The sequence below is a fragment of the Oreochromis niloticus genome, linkage group LG18 (assembly GCF_001858045.2).
Source record: "Oreochromis niloticus isolate F11D_XX linkage group LG18, O_niloticus_UMD_NMBU, whole genome shotgun sequence".
NCBI classification, from domain to species: domain Eukaryota; kingdom Metazoa; phylum Chordata; class Actinopteri; order Cichliformes; family Cichlidae; genus Oreochromis; species Oreochromis niloticus.
In genome coordinates this window covers 21,532,461-21,558,065 of record NC_031982.2, presented here as the reverse complement: position 1 = coordinate 21,558,065, position 25,605 = coordinate 21,532,461, and the positions used below count along the sequence as shown (strand labels likewise).

General features: G+C 39.2%; 3 protein-coding genes across 4 annotated transcripts in view; 1 reads left to right on the top strand and 2 right to left on the bottom strand.

The window, feature by feature from the left end:
- colec12 (collectin sub-family member 12) overlaps positions 1–7,244 on the bottom strand; it is a 34,841-nt gene extending 27,597 nt beyond the window's left edge. Inside the window, exons 1-2 of the mRNA XM_005476522.4 lie at positions 6,776–7,244; positions 3,098–3,148 (exon numbers count right to left, since the gene is read on the bottom strand). Of these exons, the coding sequence (XP_005476579.1) occupies positions 3,098–3,148; positions 6,776–6,782 (58 nt within the window). The 5' untranslated portion in view covers positions 6,783–7,244. The remainder of the gene's footprint in view (positions 1–3,097; positions 3,149–6,775) is intronic.
- Positions 7,245–9,115: 1,871 nt separating this feature from the next.
- On the top strand, positions 9,116–16,215 carry clul1 (clusterin-like 1 (retinal)). Of its 2 annotated transcripts, XM_005476521.3 has the most exons (9): positions 9,116–9,204; positions 12,049–12,184; positions 12,367–12,515; positions 12,606–12,776; positions 13,272–13,707; positions 14,051–14,173; positions 14,257–14,471; positions 15,100–15,278; positions 15,473–16,215. In XM_005476521.3, the coding sequence occupies exons 2-9, from the start codon at positions 12,082–12,084 to the stop codon at positions 15,486–15,488; spliced, it is 1,392 nt and encodes a 463-aa protein (XP_005476578.1). In that variant the 5' UTR covers positions 9,116–9,204; positions 12,049–12,081; the 3' UTR covers positions 15,489–16,215. The 2 variants fall into 2 exon arrangements, with proteins under 2 accessions (XP_005476578.1, XP_003437871.1); XM_003437823.2 differs by lacking the exon at positions 15,473–16,215 and having other exon boundaries at positions 15,100–15,282.
- Positions 16,216–16,361: 146 nt separating this feature from the next.
- The window catches only part of yes1 (YES proto-oncogene 1, Src family tyrosine kinase), a 31,154-nt gene continuing 21,910 nt past the window's right edge, over positions 16,362–25,605 (bottom strand). The window contains exons 8-12 of the mRNA XM_003438057.5: positions 23,897–24,076; positions 22,160–22,236; positions 21,181–21,334; positions 20,508–20,639; positions 16,362–17,718 (exon numbers count right to left, since the gene is read on the bottom strand). Of these exons, the coding sequence (XP_003438105.1) occupies positions 17,510–17,718; positions 20,508–20,639; positions 21,181–21,334; positions 22,160–22,236; positions 23,897–24,076 (752 nt within the window). The 3' untranslated portion in view covers positions 16,362–17,509. The remainder of the gene's footprint in view (positions 17,719–20,507; positions 20,640–21,180; positions 21,335–22,159; positions 22,237–23,896; positions 24,077–25,605) is intronic.

Below are 25,605 nucleotides of genomic sequence, written 5' to 3'. Positions count from 1 at the left end.
GTCAATGAGTTCATTGTACTCAAATGGCCTCCCTAGTCACCACATCTGAATCCAATAGAGCATCTTTGAGATGTGGTGGAATGTGAGATTTGCCTTATGTGAATCCGCAGCAACTGTGTGATGCTATCATATCATTACGGATCAAAATCTCTGAGGAATGTTTCCAGCACCTTGTTAAATCTAATCTCCTTGGGTCTGTTCAGCTGCCCTGCGACTGTCCCCCTTTGATGCTCTGAGCAGAAGCCCTTGTGGCATGCTTTACCCTGGCCCCCACAGACAAGTCAATTCCTGCCAGACTATCACTGGTCAATCCAGGATTAATTTATCTTCTCTTGACTCTGACTCTGGTCAAACAGGACAAACCAGCAAAGTTGTGTGTGTATGTGTGTGTGTGTGTGAGAGAGAGAGAGAGTTTTTTGGGGGGTTTTGTCCTTCATTGTTTCTATTTTAGTTACCTAGTTTCTTAAGTTTGTTTTTTTCTGTTTGCAGTCATATTCATATTTTCACTCCGTTTCCTCCCAAGACTCCTGCTCTTTATTGAAAACACCAGAAAGTGTTTTTTCATTATGACAACGGAACATAAAGTGCATGCATGCGTGTTCTGGAAGGGGGGTGTAAGTAACAAGGAGGCATTTAGAAAGCATTCTTTTCTTGTAATAAAGTCTCCATAAATTAAAACCACTTGTTCCCAAAAATAAGTCAAGCAAAGAACGTGACTCATCAGCTCCAAAAAAAAAAAAGAAACAAAAAACAAAAAAACAACAACCCAAAAACAAAACAATGGAAAAATGTTTCCCTGTGGAATTAGTAAAAAATAAAAGCAGATTACAAACTGCAAAAACAACCACTGGGCACTGAGTGATGCTAAGATAAAGGAAACATTTTAAAATAAAATAAAAAATAGACTTTTCCACTTCCCTCTTCGCTCTCTCCTTTGGCATTTTGCTGACACAGCACAGGCCAGACCTGAAACCCACACTCCACCTCTGTCTCATTTTCTTTTTTGGAGTACGGGCCGGCAATGAATAAACCTCCAGTATGGACACAGGAAGCAGCTCAGCAACTTCTCAGGTTTGGACGTACTCTCAGTGGGAAAACAGACCACTTGTGAAAAGTAAATGTCAGAATGAGTCAACACCGTCTTTCCTGTCATTAAAAGAAGACATAGGAGACGCAGGGCAACATACCTTTTTTTTGCTAATGTATAAGTGTAGGAGACAAGTTAAAGGTACAGTTTAACATTTTGTGTTGGAGAAAATCCCTGAAATGCAGGGTGGACGTATAAACTATGCAGGCTACATGTTTTTCTCAGCTTCCTGTCTTCATGGCTTCTAGCTCCCTGTTTTATGCAGAGACGTGAGCGCAATATCAATCTGCTCTCAGTATGCGACTGTTTATATCGAAACACCAAACTACGTCTTGAGTGGACGAACAAGAAATGCTGATGCTTCCCTATAAGACTGAGGAGTTAATGACTAGTTTTAGTATGAAAAATATAGAAATGACATGCCGAGTGAATATGTTTTGAAGGTCTGAGAGCAACATGGAACAAAGTTCTCCCTGCCAATCAAAAACTAATATTGCTGTGGAGGGAGGGATTCTGTTTCTTGTACAGAATCTATGCCAAAGAGCAGGTTTCAAGTCCAGCAGCTACTTCATAATGAAAAAATACAATTTTGGTATACAACTTCCCTTATCGCTTATGTGATCCCACGCAGCTGTTTAGAAACCAGAGGTCAAACAGCTCAGTAAAAAGTACAGATGGTCTGAATAAATAATGGGCTACATAAATATTGTCTGAATGACACAAAAACACTTTTATTGCAACAACGATGTTTGGTTTGGAAGCAAAGAAATGCAAACGGCCCTATTCTTGTAAGAAGAGTTGGATCAGCACATGCATTCATGTGTAACGCACGTACAGTAATAGACAGCCTAGAAAATAAACAAAAGCTACTTGTAAAAATAAACAACATTTGGAACGTCTTGTACATAAGATACATTGTTGATCCAAAATGCTGCAACGAGAGTACAAACAGGAACCAGGAAGAGAGAACATATTTCTCCTACATTAGTTTCTCTTCTAAAACCAGAACTAAATTTAAAATGATTCTTTCCATATAAAAAGTCCTGAATAATCAAGCTTCATCGTATCTTAGAGACCTCATATCCTCCCAATAGATCGCTTCATTCTCAGACTGCAGGCCTACTTGTGGTTCTTAGAACTTCCAAGAGTAGAACAGGAGGCAGAGCCTTCAGCTTTAAGGGCCCTTCCCCCATCGAATAAGCTCTCAGTTTGGATTCAGGACAAAGACACCCTCTCTAGTTTTAAGACTAGACTTAAGCCTTTCCTTTTTGATAAAACTTATAGTCGAGGCTGGATCAGGTGATCCTGAACCATCACCTAACTATGCTGTTATAGGCTCAGGCTGCTGGGGGACTTCTTATAATTAACTGAGCTCTTCCTCTTCACTCACCTATTTTCACCAATAATGCAATTACAAGCTAATATTGTGTGTCACTGACTTGTCTTCTTTCTCCCATAGTTCTCCCTATGCTGTCCTTTTTCTCTTCTCCTCCAAAGTGTCATGTCAATATAGCCATACATCTAGGATGTTAACAACATCTGTTTTGAGGTATATATATATATATATTACCTGATGAGTGGGTAAGGCAACAAACCTGTCTGCAAAAGACCCAAATACATACCAAGAACAGATCCAGTGGGAGGCAGTTTTTATGTTTTATATAGCTCTGGGTTTAACAGAAGTACACATGTGCTGATAAAACTGCAAAGTTATCAGCTAGTCAGGAACACCCAGGATAATGTGGTTTCTCTTTCCACTGTGATCTTTTTCTTTTATAACAAAGAAATAAAAATGAAAACTACAGCCAAAAATAAGTACCTTTCTCGGAAATGAGTTGCAGTCTGCATTTAACCTCAAGGATTATTGCAGATGGGCTACAGCCAAGACACACACACAGACACACGCACAAAAAAGTATATTCTTTGTGCAAAATCACTGATGTGTCATAAGAAATATGAACCAGTTAAAGTGGTCACAGCAGATGGTTCCAGAAGTCACTTTATACTTACCAAACCTCTTATAACCAAAGGACTGCACCTCCTCCTCATCAGCAAAGTCGTCTGAAAGGAGAACAGCAAAAGGAATAAAATTTAATGGAAAGTAAATAAAAGAAACCAAAAAGCAATACAATGTTAAATTAAGTCAGACAGAAATAAAGAGATGTGAGCTTGAATATACAGTAAACGGTGCCTGTTGGTGAAGAGATTGAAACATTACTGAAACCCTAAGCAAACAAGTAAGATTAGCTTTTGTTTTCTATACAAATTAAAGTTTAATAAAGAACAGACTTCTCCAATCAATTTTAATCAAAATATATGTAGAGGATATTTAAAACCATGTCTCTCTCAAAGATTACTGTAAGAAAATCATATAGGAAATGTATATTTGTTGCCCACTGAATCTGCCCTTAACATTTTTAAAACATGTCCAAAATTTGTCCAACTGAGATTGTCTAAGTCAGACTATCAACATGTCCGACCTCTCTGAGTAGGACAGGATTGAACCCCAAAAACTACTGTGTGGGATTATTCTCCCATGTCTGTGGGAACAGCTCTAACCCATGAAAATAAAGAAACAGAACATGTCCCAATAATCTTATGACAAAAAAAACTTTTTCATCTATATAATCTTAAAAGGGGCAATAGATGTCTGAAGACTAGAGCACAATGACTCTTTTCTATCAGTGCTTCTTCAGCTGGAAGGAACAGAAGAAGTAAGAAATATGTGATGGGAAGCTGCCTCTCTCCAAGGTCTAGTACTGAAATAAATGACTCTGACCTTTTAGCAGACCCCATGGACAGAGAGCAGATGGAGTTAAGAGGTGACCAGAACAATCTTAAGTGTTGTAAAACATACGAAACCAATCTTACAAGGGGAATTTGTGCTTCTCTATCCCTATACCCCCAACAACCTCTTTCCTGTTTATGTTTCCAAGTAACATGAAAACATCCCATTACAATAGTTATATCAGTGTAAGTCCGGAGCTACTGAAAAGTCATTTTGGGGAAATGGAATTTTACCCGAAGGGCTGACCTGAAAAACGCGCAAGTCAAAGTGAGTGTTATTTGGATTTGGCGATGTGTACTGCTGCATGGGGCCAGGATACTTAAGAAAGATTGTTTAACATTCCAGAAGTGGATACTAGTGAGCCCAATAGTTACATAATACTGAGAGGACACAATTTGTCCATTTTGGAAGGTTAGGCCATCTTTCTCTCTGATATAAATAAAGTCCTGCATGGAAAAGAAAGTTTAAAATATATAACAATAATAATAATACTATAACTAATATAAAAATCTAATATATATTGGCTGATATTTTTTTCTGTCAGACACATGAAACATTACCAGATTTCAATAACATTTGTTATATATAATACAAAGAAAAACAATGTGTTTTATTGTCGCAGCAAGTGGTGGATTACTTGTTTCTCCGCTGCCTGACTTTGCTTGGATCAGCAAGCGTTCCAAACACGTGTTGGCAACAGAGAAGTTGCAGAGTGCCCTCTGGTGGACAAACTATTCAACATTAACAGTCATAACATAATTGAAGGGTGTTTCTTCAGTCTCTTCTTTAAATGCTGATACCAGTATATTGAAAAACAGCTAATATCGCCCAATATATTGGCCCCATCAACATCAGTATTTTAACACTTGAATCCTACAGCAGTCCAGTGCCTCTTTGTGTTTGCTTTCTGTAAGTATCTATTTGCCTTTAATTATCTTCTGTATCAAGACATCCCTTCACATTTATATTCAAATTTTAAATGAAAGCAGTAACAATACATGCAGATAAACAGTGTAAATATATACTGATATTTATTCTGTTAAAATCTCTGCTTGTATTAACAAACTGTGCAGTTTCTGTAAAGCACAACCACTTTAAAGAAATAATTAAACTTCTTTTTTTTCTTTTTTTCTTTTTCATTCAAGATTAGATCTAAAAATGTTTATTACACTTCCATGTCTGTATATCTATATGAAAATAAGCAGTAGGATTCAGTAGAGTGGAGTTCCTCAAGGCTCTGTGCTGGGGCCTATTCTGTTTTTGATATACATTCTTCCTTTAGGCCAGATAATACGGCAGTTTCTTGATGTTTCTTGTCATCTTTAGCTGATAATATTCTGCTATACTGCTCATTTAAGCCTTCTGAAGGTCACAAACTCTCCCAGGTCTCCAAATTTAGGTTTTATTTTTGGTCAAGCTTTTTCCCTCAGAGTGACACTTAAAACGGATAGTAAGAACCTGGTTTTGTGATTTGAGAAACATCTCAAAACTTAGCTCAATTGAGTCAAAAAGTGAACTTGAGATGATAATTCATGCTTTTGTCTCTACAAGACTGGACTACTGTAATCGTCTGTTTACTTGTCTAAACAAGAAAGGGCTGGCTCGTCCAAAACTCTACAGCAAGACTGCTGACTCGCTCAAGGGTCAGAAGTCATTGAATCAAAACCTTCTAGTGGTCCCCCACACCCGCTTCAGAACTCGAGGGGAGCCTTCCAAGCTGTTGCGCCCAGATTGTGGAATGCACTTCCTTTTTTTCTACAGAGTATGAACTCTGTGGAGACCTTCAAAAAGAAGCCTGTAGTTTTTGAAAGGTCATTTGTGATGTAGCTGATTTATCATTTTTTAAAATTTTATTTTAAGTAGCTGATCCTAGCAAGTATTTACCTACCTTAACAATGGATTTTATATGATTTTTTGCATTGAGGTTATGCAGTGCCATAATTTTTGAATTCTTTAATTTGTTGGTCAAGTCATAAATCATTCCCCTTTCATTATTATTATTATTATATTTGTTTTTCTAAAATCAGGAATATCAGAAATTGAAAGCATAAGGGCAATGTCTGTCATTCTGTTGGGCGAAAATAATGTGAAATCCTTTTGGCAGAGATGATCAAAATTGTGGTCAAAATGTGAAGCTCTCTAAGAGAGACCACAAGATGGCAGTAACCATGCAGTATTTGTTATTTGTAAGAGGGAAACAGCTTACTGACCTATAAAGACTGGACCTCAGAGCCTGGAGGAGCTTAATTTAGTCCAAAACACCAGGGCAACACATGAGAATCACATCTGGGAAATCTTTATCTAAACCTTGGTTTAAAACAACACGTTCTCACTCCCGAGGCTGTCACACACTGACCACCATGATTCGCACTCTTTCTTCTTGTATACCGAAACATTGAAAGGCAACACGTGATTGATTTAAAGTCTAGGAGAGTGTGGGAGCATGTGCGCACGTGTGACTCAGTACTTCCTTTTGATTTCTTTAAGTCAAAATAAGTGAATCACATAAATGCAAAGATCAGTTGAAATCAATCAAGAACCCAACAAAAAGAAGGTCAGTGTGACTAATAAACTAAGTCAGGTTCTGAATAAATCGATTCATTTTTTTCCTCTGTTTTGAAAAGTTCTCCTAACACGGGTTAGTGTTTGATGTGCAGCAGTGGACAGATGCAAAACAATCCCAAACAGAGCGCCTTAATTGATTCCAGATGTTAGACGCCAGTTGTAGCCTACGCATTCCTCATGCCCCAGACTGAGAGAGAGAGAGAGAGAGAGCGCGCAGAAAAAGTGTGACAAAAAAAGCGCGAGAGGAATGTGGGGTAAACAGAAAGTAGACCAAAGTGTGCCATTTAGATATTTTCCATCATTTTATAACTTTTTTGTCCCCAGACTGAGCCTACCTTTCATTGTGGTTTACAGGACTCTACCGTTGTGAAGCTGCTGTTTGAAGTCACATCCACAGCATCGCAGTGGCATTTGCCCGAAACCTCCCGTTATGCACCAAGGCACCTTGAATCTGTGGGCTTTCCCGGTTTCCTTAGCGTGTTGATGGGTTATTAAAAAGAATAAAAATAACAATAATAAGATTTCAAAGCTCCATCCACAGCTATTTAAGCTAGACCTCCTTCAGCGCAGGTAACTTTAGAGGTGCATAAAAAAGGACGCACTTTGCTAAAAATAAGGAATGGAAGAAGAAGTTCTAAAAACGCAGGGAGGAAAAATGTAAAATAGTTATGTGGTAGTTTGAAGGGATGCTGATTTTGAGGGTGTATCCGAGTCCAGCTGAGCGCTCCAGTCACACCCGCAAGAGTAACAGGAGAAACTCCAAAGTGAAGGAATCCATACGTGAGAGGAAGTGGCTGCTTGGAGAAACCACGTGTTCCTCACATCTGTGCGCACCGTCTGCAGAGGGTGTGTATTGTGTGTTTGCACATACACACACAGCGCACAGCTGCCGTTGTGCGGTTCATTTTGATTTCCCCAGTCTTAGTATGGGAGAATGATTCTGAATTATAGTGATTCCAAATGTTGTGTTCTCCGTTATTGGTTCAGTTTTTATGTCCGAAAACACAAAAGGGACCGAAGAAGAACTCAGTGTGGACTGAAATGTTTGTCTCATGGCAAACTAAATAAATAAATTCATAAATAAATAAATAAAATAAAAGGTAGAAGACTTCTATTTTAATTTCAGATTTTCCATATTATAGATCTATTTTTACGTCATCATTTTTATTATTACTTTTTAAAGAGGAGCTCCAGCTGTTTAAATATGTGCAGTTAAAAATGTGAAATTGCAGAAGATTTTTTTTTCTCTTTTGGTCACTGTTGTTAATCATCACGAGGTGTTAGCGCGTCCAGATTGCATGAGCACTGGGATCTGAGTACAATAGCTCTCTGCACTTCTTTTTATTCTCTTTTGGTCTGTATAAATAACTGCTGAATAAAATGGGAAAAGATGCAAATATTGAATAAAGGGGTTATCAAATGAATAAATACAGTCACACACAGTTTATTAGGTGCACGCTGCTAATGCAGGTATCATGCCAAAAAGTCACTTCCAATGTTTGTATCTGTTCTCATGTCTAATATAACTGTTCCTCTTTTTAAACAGGCTGTAATCAAGAGAATTTGGCGCTGTATAAATAAAATTGAATTGAAAATTGAACTGAATTTCTCGATGAGTAATTGTGTGCTTGAAATCTTACACAACCAAGTGCCATTTTATACATTCAACTGTTTTATGTTGAGCTGAGCCATGGAAGGACATGGGAAGAACTGCAGTGTTACAGGAACCAGGTGCAGAAGGTGTCAGTGAGGCTGAAGCACTGGCTGTTTTTGACTATTATCCGTAAGGACTCTATTATCTGGGTCACACCATGCAAAGAGGGCACATTTTTGAGAGCGATGGGGGCAGCAGTGAGAGAGTCCCTCACATTTTACCAAGAATGAAAACTTTTAATGGAAACAGCTTTCTGCTGAGAGGAATGTGTCCCTTTACTAAAAAATAGGCTGGATTGGCTTCTTTTCATATAACATATAACAGAGTGTACTATTACTTCAAAGTAAGGATTTGTGTGTATTTTTTTTTACTTGTGCCAGTATAGGTTATGAGATCAGTCTGGCTCAGGTCCCAAAAAAACAAAACAAGCTTAACAACAGAAAGAATAACATGCAAAGCTCAGCTCACTGTGTTTACATCACTCATATGTGTGTGTGTGTGTGAACAGGACTGACACAACCATGTGTGTTTGGTTGCTTGGTTGACTGGTTAATGGTTAATTTAACATTAATATTTGTGTGTGCGGCAAACATTTCCAAAAGCCTTTACACAGATGTACAGCTGCTGCCAGATGTAATCAGAATTTGCAGTTGATAGGTATTCTGAGACATATTTTGACTCTTTTGTGGTTATTTAACTTGAATCCCTTCAGGGGACTTCTCTGCACCTCATATAAAAGGCAGCCAGAGAGTAAACCTCAAACATTTCAGCCTCTTATGTGCACGTACAAGACTTCTGGCCTCTGATGGTTAGTCTTGTCTGATATGTGCCGATACCCCATTACAATATTTGAAATAAATACATTTTCCTGGTTGTAAACAGTACGTTTGATGTGACTAAGCAGTCTCTTGTCCAAAACAAACCACTCAGTCAGCGTGACGACTGCCGGATTAACGGGCATCAACCTCTAGCAAAGACAGTAATAGGATAAAGCTGAAGTGGAAAGATTACGAACAGATCTCGTCAGGTCAAGATATCCTGACGAGTTCTGTCCACACCGACCACTTTGTTTATTTCGGTCGACAGAGAAGCACCTTCAGTCTGCTGCTGGTGAGTTGTGCCTCATGTAATCGCTCTGTTGTTGTTATGTTTGTCTTTTAGTTAATCAACACTTCTTCAGCTAATTTTTATCATTTATACCTTTTCAAAGTGAAGTCATAAATTTTCCATGAGCCGTGATAGCGCAGTAACAGTTCTAGATAGATAGATACTTTCATTATTGCCATAAATAAAATTCAGATATTCAACAGCTGTATTTAAAAATTAACATCCCTAAAGTCATAACCATAGATAATTAAATTATGTTAAAAAAAATTACACCATTCTTCCACCTGTTTTTTAACCACTCATCCCGGATGTCAGCTGCCAAAGGGCAAGAAGTGAGATACACCAAGGAAAAGACAGCAGTCTGTTATTGGGTTATAGGTGAATCAGTTTAAACATATTTTAATAAAAACTGGAGACAGTAAAATAGAATAGAGAAGCTGTTTTTAGTACATCCCTAAAAAGTTCATCCCTGTTTACTGTAAATCCCTGCTGAATGCCAAATTGTGTAACTCATGAGGCTTCAAATTGGGACACAGGCTCTAGAAAAGTCAGAGAGATGATTTAACTGTTACCAAACTGGCAACCCAACCCAAAACAATTCAAAAAATGTATTTTTAAAGTTTCCTCTTTTGTGTATCCTTTTGATTTTATGGAGCTCGACCTCCTGACACAGCAGATGTCCCAGTCAGAAACACAGCTTGCAAGATTTTTGAGCTGAATTTGACCCTACGGTGCTTTTTGCTTGGTGATCACCGCCTGCTGCTGACCTCACACTGGTGCTGCTTAAAGTAAAAACTAAACTCAGTCAGCCAAATGAATAAAAAGATACAAAAGAAAAAGGGCAAAGCCTCCTCATAGAGTCATAACAGGCTACACCATTACTCTAAACAATATAAGTTAAATTGGTTTAAATGCAGTATAGTATAGTGATCACTATTCTGTGCAGGAAACTATTGGTGAAACGTAAACAAATATGGTATCTGACAACTAAGTATGAGAGAGGTGGGATTTTTCAGCGCCTAGTGGATGTGTAGCACCACCAAGTGGCAGACTTCCACATGACCACGTTAAATCAGGCTCATGCTCACCCTTAAATCCTGTTGCCTTGTTGTTTTCTTGAAAGTGGATAAAGATGGATTTGTGTATGCAAGCACAAATAAGTCAAATTATTAGATTTGAAAGCAAAGGAAAGAAAGCAAGAAAAACTCCAGAGAGCACAAACCTCAGCCGCGGGAGCTCATTCTCTGGGGAGTAGTTACATTTAAAGGAAAAGAAGTGTATTCTTTATATATTCATTTTATTTTCATTGTTCTTTTAAGGAGTTTGTAGTGCAGTAAAGACAAGTGCAAAGTGCAGGTGTTTACTATCTTAATATACTTGACATAATTTTGAGTATAATTGTTATTTTGAGTATTTTTTATTTTTGTGCATATAGTTCACATGTGGTTTAAATGTTTAGGGATAAATATAAAGTTTAAAAGGTTTTAAAAATACTCACGAACACGTTATATGTATTAAAGTTGTAATCAATTTAAAGTATTATAATTGTAATGTACATAAAAATAAGATCCAGCTCTACTCAAAAAGTTCTTGTTAGTCTCAAAACTGACATTTGAAGTAACTATGTGCAGCATTATTAGCAGATTAATCTACTGACCTTAAAAGAGAGGTCAGAGGTCAGATTTGACATGATAATTTAAATCTTTATATGGCACTTTCCCTATCTTGGCAATACACACCACCCTTGGACGGATCATACTTTCGAAGTTAAAAAGCTTTTTGCCATTTTTTTTTTTTTTTTTTTTTTTTTTACCAACAAATCATTAAATTAAAGACCTGGGTGGATGTAGGAAAAATGTTCATGCATTGTTAACATGACCTCACTCTACACCCCTACAAAGTTTTAGCACAGTTCATTCAAAACTTTCAAGCTGTTATGTTCACAAACAAAATGACATGCAAATACCACCAAAACCATAACGGCAGAGGCAATTAGATGTATCACCTTCATGTTCAGTCAAAGGACTTTCCTGACTTTGTTGAATTGTTAAATACTTGTTGAATACTTGTGTATTTTATTTGACTAATCAAATGTTGAATTTTGAAAAAAGGTGTTTATAAGGAACAAAAATTCTTAATTATTTCAAGCAGTGCATAACTGCATTTAGCTAGACACCAACAGAAAGAGTGGGCGCTTCTTTGACATCTTCAGTTCATCTATGGAGAGACTGGCAGCTCTTTGAAGTGCCATGGCATCAATGTTATTACAGTTAACTAGAACAAAACCAAAAACTGAACTAGATGTCAAATGTTTAAGTTATCTAAAATTAAAGTTAATAAAAAACTGAGGCAATTTTGTGAACCTGGAAAACTAAGCAAAATAAAATAAAAATCTAGAGGGAAAAAACCCTTCGTTTTAATATTTGTTAATTTAGTAAAACTCGCATTGACATGTTTATTGAGCCTTTGGATGTCTACAAGACAGAGTCAAGTATAAAAACAACAACAACAACTGGAAGTCAAAACAAAATAAAAATAAAATCAATTAGAAACACAAACTATGATAACTCTGTATGGTACATGAGTGCTCCAAAGTCTTTGGACCTAAAGTCTATCCATGCCTTATATTTACCTATATTAACTGAATATTTGCAGGTTATTGGACTCAGTATTCATAAATGTAATATTTTCTAAAGTATTTGCTAACTCATCTTTGCAAAACAATCTCTTTGATAACAATCTTAAAGTTTATGCACAGATAGGCTCTACTTGTGTTTAAATCTCAGTGTCTAAATGTGAGTCAGTTTCATACATAACCCCTAAACCACACTTGGTATATCCTGTCAGACTCTTTATTAGTCGCTGTGACAGAGCTCCAGAATGAACTTCTTGCTGGGTTTAACACTTTTATTGGTGACGCTGGGTCTCCTCGATTCTGTACCTGCGGATCAAGGCGAAGGCATCTCAGAGGACACTTTAAAACGTGAGTTAGCAGAACAGACTCTTCCAAGTAGTTTTGTTTCATCTAATTATTCCTTTGTTCAGAAATATTTGTAACTGACTTTGAAGTAAGTGTGTTTCTTGCTCTTAATATTAAACTTTTAGGGTTTAACAGTGTGTTTATGTGTAGACTAAAATGTACTCAGATTCCTTTTGTTTTCTCAGAGTTGTCACTGGGTGGTGAGAAGCTTGTGGATGAGGAGGTGAGGAGAGCTTTGTATGGGGTGAAGCAGATGAAGGAGGTGATGTGGCGGAATGAGCGGAAGCATGAACACCTGATGAGGTCTTTGAGAAACAGCAGCGAAAAGAAGAAGGTTGGATCGACGTTCACTTTCCTGCAAAAGAAAATAAAAGATTCAAGTCAATGATGAAAATATATTAAAGAATCCCATTTTGACCACCAGGGGGCAGCAGAACTAGCCAAGGAGGTGACTGAGAAGCTAAAAGAGGCAGAGGAGCAGTGCAAAGACTCCTTGCAGTCTGAGTGGGAGGACTGCAGACCCTGTCTGGAGGATGCATGTAAAAACTTCTATACCTCCACCTGCCGCAGGGGCTTTGTTTCTTTCCATACTAAGGTATGCAGACTTTCATGCCCTGCCCTTCAAATAATGCTGCTAGAAATACAGTTACATGGTCTCAGTTGAAAAATGACAGTTGTACAGTTGGCGCAATCTTCTCCCACTGCCTGATTGTTGTATTTTCATAACAATACAGTGAATCACATTGCCTGAAGTCGCTTGATGGGAGTCATAAAAATTGAGTACAAATCCATTTTTAAAAATAGATACATACTGAGACAAAAACTGAAATATTATTTTATTAATTTATTATCATTAATTAATTCTTTTCATTATGTATTTGTTATTTTAGCAATTTTGGTTTTCTATATATTAACAATAAAACAATACCTCAAAATAAATCCTGATGTTTCAGTAGCAGATGCTAAATTCAGCTAAAACGGGATGTTTTTGAATTATCCTGTGACTCCCAATCCTGAAAATTACAGTTGTTCTATTCTATTCTGCGGGCAACTGTGAAATGCATCAATTTCCATCACTTCTGTTTTGTAGGTAGAAAACTTTTTTAAAAGAGTTTCCCGGCGCTTTGGTCCCCGTGAGCCCAACTTGGAGGCAGGGGACATTCTGGTAAACCAGGATAACAACACAGACGCAGAGATCGTCCAGACTGAAGACTCCTTCAACCGACTGGTCAATAAAGTGGGAATGCTGGTGAACCGTAGCGTCACCCTGGTCTCTAAGCTGAGCAGCAGGCTTGACAAAGCACTTCAGAGAGCCTTCCTGAACGACACCGATATCCTGATGGAAGAAACCACCTCTGATCCCTACGACCCTGCCCGGGACTCGGGCTTCCTGCAGGGTGTGGGACTAGAGGAAGTACTGGAATCCTTCTTTGACTTTGGCAAAAGTGTGGTGGATGAGTTTGGAGCTGTGGTGACCCAGGTGTTTGATGATATCCACAAGACAGTGGAGGAGGAGAAGAAGAAAGGTAATGATTAAGCTGAGCAGTTTGCCACACGTGTGCCAGTTTGGTTAAAAATATACCAAAAATGATAACAGCTGCAGATTTCTCTGGTTCCATCTGCGAATTTATAACAGAGGTGCAGCTGGGATTGGTTGAAATGAAAATATGTAGATTCCTTGGTCCCAGTGTCACATGGTTTGGAACTACTGAGTTGAAATCATTTTAAACGTAATTAAACATATTTCAGTGCATTTTCATATTTGTAAGTTAAGTGTAAAGACTCAGTTTTATTATTCTTAGGTGTTCCATACAGTGTCAGTAAACTAAAAAAAAACCCAAAACATGATCAGATATTTTTCTGTTGTAGAGAGGGAAAGTCTTCCTCGCTTCCTGCAGAACAGGAAGCTGTGCAGAGCCCTCCGCAGACAGACATCAGAGTGCTGGCAGCTACAGAACAAGTGTGAGGCCTGCCAGGGAGCTCTGCTCACAGGTGAGCAACCACCGGCCTCAACTGTGACGTTTATTCGAGCTGACATTTTGAAACTTCAAACCTCATCTTCTTCTTGGCTCCAGAGTGTCCCAGTGTTCGGGAACTGCACGTGGAGTTGGATGAAGTTTCCCAGCTGCTGGACATCTCCAAAGAGCAGTATGATGAGATCTTGTCTATTGTCCAGCACCACACTGATGAAACAGTCAGTTGGCTCAGCAACATGGCGGCTGTATACAGCTGGGTGGCTCAGGCTGTGAGCAACAGCAGCGCTCCACAAAATATCTTCCGCATCACCAAGGTGAGGAGGGGCGGTGGAAGAGGTGGTAAAGCTATGATGAAATATGAAATAAAAACAGCAGATATATACGTTTTCTTAAAGATACATTTAAATGGAGGTATATCCACAGAGCTTTTGTCATGGAACTCTTAAATCTTCAATAAACAGAATTTAAATCGCAATAGTAAAGTAGTATCCCCAACAATCACACAACCTGCTATGAGCAAATACTTGGTCACAATGGGAAGGAAAAACTCCCTTTCAACAGGAAGAAACCTTTGGCACAACCAGACTCAGGGAGGAGCGGTCATCTGCTATGTCTGGTTGGGTGAGGGGAGGAATATAGGACAAAAGATAAAATATAGAAGAGAGCCAGAGTTTAATTGCTAATGATTAAACACAGCAGTGGAGAATAAACGCACAGAGTGAAAAGAGATGAGTGAAGAAGCAATGCTTGGTGCATCATAGGAAGCCCCTCCCCAGCAGCACTCACCTAGAGCAGTGTAACACAGGAATGGTTCAGTCATCTGATCCAGCCCGAACTTTAAGCTTTAGGAACACTTTAAATCTAATCGTAAAATTGGAATATTTATTGTATATGCCACTGCACAGGAGTGCTTGATGTAAAATGCCTTCTTCCACTCTCCAGGTGGCACCAGAGAGCCACAGTGAACAGAATGAGGCTGTTCGTGAGACCAAGGTGGAGGTAAACATCCTAAGCTCTCCTCCGCTTACCCTCACCGTTCCCAGTGAGCTGGAGCTGCAGGACCCAGCCTTCATTCAGTATGTGGCTCGGGAGGCTCTGGAGAAGTACAAGGAGATGGTCAGGTGAGAGCCAGAATGACTGAACCCTTTGAGCCACGCTTTTGTCAGTATCATTTGTCCTTTTTTTAAAAAAATGAAAAGGCAGAAATGTCATTAGATAGCAAAGCTGAATCTTTCTGAAATACTGATGCAATATTCATCAGTTTTACTATGACAGTGGAAATCATTTAGGTATTGCTTTCTCTCCTTCTTTACAGGTTCAAAGATGAGTAATACTGCAGTGTGCAACAGCGAATACAACTCGAGCATGTTTGTATTGTAGCCATCATCTTGTTGAAATCTACAAATGTCAAATCAAAGTCAGTAATCATCGGTATTCAGTGAAGTAAAAAGAAGCATAAATTTAAATGAATTTTTAAAAATGGGCATGTTTAAGAAAACACCTGGACGTCTTGGGTCCGACTCTTCAAGAGGATCACTGCAACTCGTCAAGAACACAAGTAGTAAAAGTAACCTTTGAGTAAACCTTTTATTTTTTTCCTGTACAAAAATCATTATTAGTAACCTTTCTCATTAATTTCATTATTCATGTCCCTACAAGTTCAAGTCCCCATGTTTTTATGTTTAAGAACAATCACATATGTTCTTTGAGTGATGAACAGAAAGAATTACAACAACAAAAAGTTCACATCTTTGTAGCTTTCATACTCCCAAATTTCCCCATCACACACACCTGGACAGAGAATGGAAGCATTTCTAAGAATTTATTATTAGATTTTGATCTGTAAAAGCACTAAAGCCCTGTCTGGAACACAGCGTGTGCAAGGTGTTTGTTTTGTCTGTCTGGTTCTAGTTAACTCGCACACGAAGTGATATATCATCTGTACCGCCGGGAACTGAACTATGAAAATCATAGGGGAGGGGAGCTGCTCACATGCAAATACCACTGGAGATGCTTCATTAAACATCACCACACGGCTTTGCATAGTTGCATTTCAAACCTATGAGAATACTTGATTGAGGTTGTAGCTTTGGATAAAGCTTTTCCCTCTTGCAAAATCTGAAATGAGGACAGTGTCGATCCGCACACAGTCCCACGTATGGCGACTCCTGCACCGACAGTCACGGCGCTGCAAAATTCGACTGTGTAGATGTGTGCAATAATGAAGAGAAATCTACAAGAATCTTCTGTAGCAATCAGAGCTGTGCAACAGGGAAAGAAAGACAAGAAGCAAATCTTATAGAAAGATGAAGACAATCTTAATTAAATTTCACAGCTGAAATGTCTAATCTTTTGTTTTCTTATACAAAATGTTAATCAGGAAAAACTGTTTGCACTTGTAAATTAGCAAAATACCTCTTTATGATTTCAAGTCCCAGATTAAATGACAAAAAAAAAAAAAAAAGGAAATTTCATTTGAGATTCAAGCAACCCTGTTAAAAAAAAAAAAAGAATCATATAAAACACTTGTTATTCCTGCTTCTTCCACCTCATCACACCTGCTCAAATACACTTTTTATACATACTGTATGTACATCTGCGCTCATCTCTTAGTACATTCTTGCATCTACGCGATACCACCGTTTTTCTTCCTCCATTTATTCCACCTCATAATGCTCCAAAACTTTACAGTCAGAGCACATATGTAACATCTCACACAGTAATTGGGCGCCTACTACATACATATGGCTGACAAATTAAAGGAAATACCCAAATCCTTGGCCCCTTTTGTGCCCACTGAGTCGCCACAAATCGACTCAAATCCATGCCGTTTGTTTTTTCTTTGATTTATCAGCAGTCTGTTCTTATCAACCTACATATTCATACCAAACTCATATACATATAAAAGCTCTCACTCGAATATCAAAGACTTTTTGTTGTTAAATTTAATTTAAAAAAGGTGGTGGATTGGAGGAAGGGTAGGGGAACTTCTCATTAAAAAAAGTTCATTAAAAAAATGCATCCGCGAGTAACCATTCATTTGAAAATTTGGATCACAGTGTTGTGGCCAGCCTATATGGATTATTGTGATATGCAGAGTTCTTAGAGCTCAACCCGCCAGCGCCGATCTGCACGCTTGGACATTTCCCCGCATATTTGGCCCCCCAGGTACACAAGGGACAAACCTCTACTTCCTCTACATCAGGTATGTCAGTTTGGAAAAGTTTGTAAAAAAAAAAAAAGAAAAAAAAAAGTATTTTCTGCAGCTTCAGCAGAAACGTGTTGGTTTTCCTGGATTTTGATCTCTGCCGATGTACCCCGGTTTGCCAGAGTTTGTCCCAGATCCTCCCGACTAGAGGTTGTCCCCTGGCTGATACTGTGGCTCTGTGGCTGTGAAGTAGTCTTCTAAAAAGGACTGGATGTACTCGAAGGTCGGCCTTTCATCGGGCTCCTTCTTCCAGCACTGCTTCATCATCTCGTGCAGTGAATCGGGGCAGCCCTGTGGGCAGGGCATGCGGTAACCTCGCTCTACCTGCTCGAGTACCTCTCGATTCACCATGCCTTGAAGGGAAAAAAAAAGGACAAGAAATACAATATAAATGGACAACCATTATATAGTCAGGTTATCCAAACATGCATTACAAAGGTACTTCATACATCTATTTATTTATTCGATCTAAGTAAGGCAATGGGATTGTAATAGTGGAAATTTACACTACAGGCAGACAAAAAGGGAGATTATCGCACCATCTAACCTATGTGCCGAGTGAAGCTGTGCACTCTGATGGATGGGAATAAAATTTCATAAATTGGTGGTTTAATATAACTCCAGAGGTTTTTTTTATATAATTTATTTTATTTTATTATGGTCATGAGTAATTGATCTCCAGAATTTCTGAAGAGCTCTCAAAGTTTTTCTTTGGACATTGGTGGCTTTTTCACTAATTTTCACTCCAGTCCTTGTAAGGATGTATTCATTTATTTTGGCCTATGAAGCATTCAAGCACAAAAAGGCACCGAGCTCAAGGGACGAACCAAAGTTGAGGCTACACATACTGGACAATTGATTGCAGTTACATTTAAATTGTATTTTAAGGCACTTTGTTACAAACAGACTGGCAGAAAATAAATTAATCTTCTCAATCTCTTTAGTTGAATCGCCAAAAACAGATTCAGATTCAGTAAAAGGACTAGATGTTACAATCCTTGACATTGCATTGCTTTAAATGGAGAAAATCTTGAGGGATGGCTGTTATTGGGAAAGGCAGCCCAGAAACTTTACCAGCAGCACACATCGTTGTGTGTCTCAACTTTTGGTCTTGTGCCCAAGCTAATCTGCCATTTTTTTCCTTGGTTAGGTTTAGGGTTTAGAGATCTTATCATATTAAAATTTGGGACACATTGTCAGTAGTGGACCTTGGATTCATTGGGTGTTTCAGCCATTATCACTAGACACCCTCATCCAAGGAGGCCCTGCCAGGGTTGATCACTGGTTTATGTTAAAATTGTTATTTTTCTTCTTCTTTCTTCTGTTTAGTTTTCTACAGTTTATTTTCTTCTATTCTATTCACTGCAACTGAGAAGTAATACTTACCTCTTTAACATTTATGACATTTGACTGCAGTTGCTTTTAAATTGTATGTTTAAGGCACTTTGTTACAAACAGACTGGCAGAAAATAAATTAATCTTCTCAATCTCTTTAGTTGAATCGCCAGGCATTAAATAGTAAAAGCGCTATTAGCTACTAAATAAATAAATAAATAAAAATACTACAGTATCTGAAAGTCGTGTCTTTTGGAAAATATCCAGCCAAGACTGGACACACGCACGCACACACACACAATCAACTAATATAGTTTGACTTCCACATCAATCTGACTTCTCCTCTCCGTGGCTGAGCATTGATTATTTGAAAAACCATATAACAGAAGGAGCCTTCCAAAGTTTTCTGGTCAAGAATACTAGTACAACTTTTGATTAGGAAATAGCTCAGTGTGCAGCCTGACTGTAGAAAGCGCTGCCATCATGCAGCTGACAGCAGGATTAAATGCCCACGCAGACCACTGTGGTAAGGGGGGGAAAAAAACCTCAGTGACCCAGTTGGAAGTTCACTCATTATTTCCTGTTAAGACTTTTAGTCAATTTTAAAACACATACAGGGAGATAAGACTGTTAGCAGAAATAAACTGATCGATACAGGTGCTCCAGCGCTCTCACAGAGAAGTCTGCGTAGCTTCCTCCAGTTTACTGGTTTACTCGTAAAACTGAACAACAAGAAAACAAACAGAACTGCTCCAGTTTCGGGTCCCAGTGTCACAGATTTCTTCCCAAGACAGGAAGACAGTGATCATGAACTCCGTGACACAGCACAGAAACAGCTCCATGGGAGCTCAACTGCAGCTAAAAGAGGTTATGACACAGAGTCAGCGGCATGGTCACAGCATAGCCGCATCCTCCCCCCTCCATCTCTCTGTGGGAGAGTGGGGATCAGATTATCTCACAGTCGGAGAGGAGAGGAAAAGCCCCGAGCAGCTGCTGAGACCAGGATGTGGTGGCAGCAATATGTTGGCTGCTGAGGTGGTAGCATGATTTACATCTCGCATGTTAAAACCTCAGCTCTAACATCATGTCTGCCTATTCGAGTAACAGTAGATACCTACACACACACACTCAAGATAAAATGGAAAAGAAATGACACATCATAGTCCAGACACTTGGTCTAACTGCATCCAAATACATCTGCACTGTCTAGCATGGAATTCAAATAAGAAGAGCAGACCTGTAGACCATGTAGAGTTAGACATATTATGGTTTTAAAAAATGCAAATAAGTGGGTTCAACCCCCTGAATCTGCAGCTCTGGGGTGAAATAATTAGAGGAATGATTTGCACTGAAACCAAGAAGGCCACAGGAGCCAGATGGACCTCTACAAGACATGGTTAAGTCGTCCATATGGCATGCTCTGTAATCAGTGTCAGTTTAACACAGTTAAAGGCACACACTGTAGTACTGATCCCATACAGCAGGGGGCAGAAACGAGGTGGGAGAAAGGGATAAGAAGGGGGATCATACATGCAAGGGTACTTTGCCCGTGACTGACAAGTCACTAAACACCTGAGGTGACTCATATCAGATCACATGCGTGGATTTCTATTCTAATTCACAGGGTGAAAAAGCCCCAGATGACTGAGGATGACAATAGCGTGCTGGAAAATAATGGTGACGCAAAACTGTCTCCTGGGGCAAACCATCACGAGAACTCCATTCAGCTGAACAAAGGAGGAGGGGCCAAAAGCATCTACAGCAAAATTAAAAGTGCATTACATGTATCTGCGTGTGCTGTCCTTACCTGGATATGGTACTCTGCCCTTGGTCACAAGTTCAGTCAGCAGGATACCGAACGACCAGACGTCTGATTTAATGGTAAAGCGTCCATACAAGGCAGCTTCAGGTGCCGTCCACTTGATGGGGAATTTAGCACCTGGCAAAAAGGAAAAGGAAAGAGCGAGGCGAGTCAAGCATGAGCAAAGAAAACATCAATAAGACTGCTGAATATTTCCTCAGTTGGTGGATCAATAGTTTAAACTTTTCAAATGTTAGAAACTGTGAAAAAGCAGCACATCCTCACATCAGGATGCCAAATCGGTCAACTGATTAGAAAAGTTAACTGATTTTTTGAACCACCCTTCAGCTTAAATAATGTGTGCATGTGTAGCCTAAATGAACAGAATCATGGTTCATGTAGCGGGCCTGCAAATAGCATTATTATTTATAGCTAATATCAAAATCTGCTGTGACATTTTCAGTTTCCTTTCTATCTAAACACCAACACAATTCCAGAAGAAACTCTGATAAACAAGTAAGAACCTATAAAAACTCAATTTTTTAAGCTCCAAGTGTAAGCAGCAGTCATAACTAAATAGATCAGAGCAAGCACTGAGAGGCCCAGTATAAACATGTTCTCTATTTATAGTCAGTGCAGACAAACATGTGTCCAACTGCATCCGCTCCCTGTCACACACCTTGTCTGGCGGTGTACTCGTTGTCCTCGATGAGCCGAGCCAGGCCGAAGTCAGCGATCTTACACACCAGGTTATCAGCGACCAGAATGTTGGCAGCTCTCAGGTCCCTGTGGATGTAGTTCATCCTCTCAATGAAGGCCATGCCGTCTGCAATCTGGGATTAAGTTGGATTGGACAGGATGTAATAACGTTATTCTGACAGCTTCAGAAAGGAAAAGTGCAAGCATGAAAAAAGGAAGTTTTATTTTCAATTATAGATCAAATAAACACGGCTGTATTTAGGTGTCAAGAAGACTACATGAAGGAAAAACTCAAACAAAGCACTCTACACCTGTGACAATGACAGCAACAGCATCTGGACAAACATCCTAAACACAGCCATTTGACACCATTCTCACACTTGTTGTAAACTCCCTCTGAGGCATCTCTGGGTTTCAGCCTGTTTCAGTTTTAATTCTCCAAAAAAAAAAAGAAAAAAAAAAAAAAAAAAGAAAAATTACTACTCCGCAGAGTGGAGAGGGAGCCTGTGAGCGTGAAGAGGCAAATTAAGAGCAGATCACAGTAGGTGACTGAACCAGCGAGCTTAAATGGCCTCTGGTGAGCAGCGTTTAAGTGCTACAGGCAGTTAAGTGGGGGAGAACGAGGGGAGGCACACGCAGCGGTAAGAGCTGTCGGAGGGGGAGAGGAGGCACACATTGTTGCACAGGAAGCGGCAGAGAAGGGAAGGGTAGATATTAAATAAATTATGCCAGCCAGATGGAGAACAAACCGAAACCCGTATTCACAGGGCGTGAATATTTGACTCATGCACACCTACACACACAGCTGGAAAGAAGCCCGCGTGGAGCTTTCTCCGCTGCATTGCTGATGTATGATAATCTTTCCCCTCAGTCAGAGTTAAAAGAGCAGCCGGGCAGGGAAGAGACACGGGGAGCTGCTGCACCTGTGTTAGCATTTAAACACTGAGTTTTCATCTTACCTGTGAAGCCATGTCCACCAGCTGGGGAAGCTTCAGATACTTTCCATCTCCCTCCTTCAGAAAGTCCAGTAAACTACCTGCCAGAGTTTAGAAGACTACTGTCAAGAGAATCAATACATCCGTCTGCAACGTGTATAAAGACAACACAAAAATAAACAGAAACAGAAATAACCTGGAGGCACCGCGACTGTTAAAAAGTGCATACAACCCTTCGAATGAACTGTGATGTGTTTTTAGAGGCTGCTGGACTGCTGTGGATCCAGTGGTGCAGGGGTGAGCAAGCTGTTGACTGGAAGGTTTGTGTGTGTTTAATGGGGTCAGATTAAGAATGAAATACTTATTAAATGTTGATGTAACTATCTGGCTGTGGTAATGACAGTTCTGTACCAGTTAGTAAGTTCAAATTTGACCTTTTTGCTGCTCTTGTTTAACATCTGCTAAAAAAAAAAAAAACAATCAATCAATCAGAGTGAAAGGAGTGGCTATGGACTAGCTGACTATTGATCGCTTGGCTTAAGTATAATCGGTGTGACAGCTCTAAAAAGAGCTCTGAGGCAAGGGATAACATTATATAAGCTCTGAAATAATTTGCATTTACTTTTCTGAGGTTAAAAGATAAACAGAAGATCTTTCATAGAAACACTCTAATGGAAAAAATGACAGACAAATTATTATTCCAAGAGGACGTCAATTTTTTTTTTTTTTTTTTACTCTTTGAAAAGTCTGTCGATATTTTCACTTCTAAGGTTTACACAAGATATGTCTGACTTCCTGCCTCACTCTTGGAGTGGAAAAAAATGTATTTATCTCAAAGCTGCACTCAAACAAGCTTTGCATAAACATACATTTTCTTGCAGCTCTGACTCTCTATGCGCCCACAGCGGATTTAAAACCAAACAAACAAATCAATTTGTGCTTGAAGGCAAGATTTTTCAGCTTTAATTCAGAGGTTTTACAAAAATGAATGCATGAAGTGTTTGGGTATTATAGCCATTTTTTTAATATACAGTCTCCATTTTCAGACAACTGACTGACGAGCAGTTTCGTGGCCAGGTGAGGCGAACTCTCCTAGTGTTAGTGTTTTAACTACAAGCCCCAAAGAGACATCACTGCAAACGGTATGGGCATGTTTGGCTGGTTGTTCCTAAACAGTTTATGGATGAAAAAAAATGAAAAGAAAGATGAAAAATGAAGCTGAAAATCTGCTTTTCAGTCATAGCATGAATGTTTTAGATCATATTATGTTATCACTAACAGAAATTATCATCTATGGAGATCAACCACTCATGACTTCTATGGCGTTCCACAGGGCAGTTGTCTTGATCCGTTATTTTTCTCCTTATACATGCTGCTACTTGGAAACGTCACCAAACAGCAAAACATTTGTTAGCGTAGTTATGTAGTTGATACACAGCTATCTGTAGAGCCAGGCGACAATGATTTAATGAACTTTTCAGCACTGTGTTTAACACATGAATGACTGCAAACTCTTTAAAACTACATTTTAATTTCTTCATTTATTGGCTCTAAAACCAAACACGATTTGTGTGTTTGTGTTTATTTCTGATGGACTGTTTGTTTATTTAAATGTCTGTTTTCATATGGGTTCATATGCTTTTGTTCCTGTGAATCTCTTTGGAACCTCCATGTTATACTGGGCTATACAAATAAATTTAAGATATACATTCTTTGTGTACATCGTCATAACTTCTGATTTGGAAACTGAACAGTTCTTACCTTTGCCCATAAACTCGGTAACAATGTATATGGGCTCCTCGGACACCACAGCATAGAGAGGTACCAGTTTGTCATGTCTCAGTTTCTTCATGATCTGAGCCTCCTGCAGGAAAGCCTCTGGAGACATGGTGCCCGGCTTCAGGGTCTTGATCGCCACCTTAGTCGTACCGTTCCATGTGCCTGAATATATATGAAACAAAAGGTGAATGATCACTTATTTACTTTGCGAAAGGGACTTTTTTGCAATAGAGGAATACAATAGAGGAAATACAATTCAAGACACTTCCAATTCATTAAAAGACTAAAAGGTCCATTTTTAACCCTTTTTTATGTGATTAAAAAGTCAATCGTAAAATCACTTGGACCTCTGGCAGTGCTCCCATGTATGGAGAGAACATGGCAGCTGAAATAATCAGCCACTTCCTGATTGAGAGCCACTTACTCACGCCCTGCTTACATACAATGAGCCGAGGCAGGAGATCTACTGCTTTCGTCAGAGGGCTGAGCTTCATGAATGAATCATAGCGAACAAACTCTGCGTGCATGCACACAAGCTGAAGGACAAAGTAGGACAATGATAATATCTATAAGTAATAACGTGAGGTGGGGAGCGCATAGAGAAAATCATCTAAAAAAACAAAACGCACGAGCAGCACGAACTGCAGCTGAGCAGAAAACCATCACGAAACCACGAAGCAGTGAGCGACAGAGAGGGATTCCTGGGATTGCTCAGTGGAGGCTTGCAGGTCGAGGCTTGCTGCAGGGCAGGCTTAATTAAAGACTCAGCGATGAAAGAAGAGAGTCGTGTTCACTCAGAGGCCCCTGTCTCACAAGCAGGCCAGTGAAAAGAAGCGTAGGAAGTGACCTGTGATTACTGGAGCTGTGTGTGTGTGTGTGTGTGTGTGTGTGTGTGTCTGTGTGTGTGTCTATGAAAACCTACAGGAATCCGTAATCAGCTCTGACATCAATACATGTGCCAGTGAGGCAGCAAGACAAGCCCACTCCTGACGTTAGTGCCACTCAACTTAAAACACTAATATAAACCACTGTCATTTGTTTTTCACATTAACTTTACATAAGTTACATATTCATGCGCATATAAATCATGCACAGTGGGCATGTTTGTAGGCCCTAATGACTGTGTGTGTTTATGTCCACAAAGTTGTTCCTGTTCTTCACTAATTCATAAGTGTTTGTGTCAAACACCAGCGCTGCAGAGGGGATTTATGTCTGCAAGTTGTTAACATCGGAAGTACTGCTCAAACGCACGGAGGCCATTGGTTTATCGCAATGTATCCCTTAACATCGCCATCTACAACCCTGTTAATAATCTCATTAATATTAAAGTGCAGAAAACAGAATGCAATGACCCACAAATCAATCAAACCCCATATTTAATTGAAAAGGACACAAAGACAACATATCAAATTTTTAAGACGTTTTCGAAACACCGCGGCTCATCGCGGTCATGTTTACAGCTGTGCTTCATCACCTCGCTCTGAAACAGCAAATTCTTTGGAAACATGTATCTGAGTAAAGTTCCTGTTTCTGGCAGCCTTTCCAAGTATTTCTGACATATTTCATGCAATAACTATTCCGCTACTAACCCATTTATGTAGACGTTTACTGTGTCGGGAGTGCTTTTGCAGGGAAACATCCTCTTTTTCTGTCTCTGTGTGGTTTGAATAAACTGAGTAAATTTGAATTGA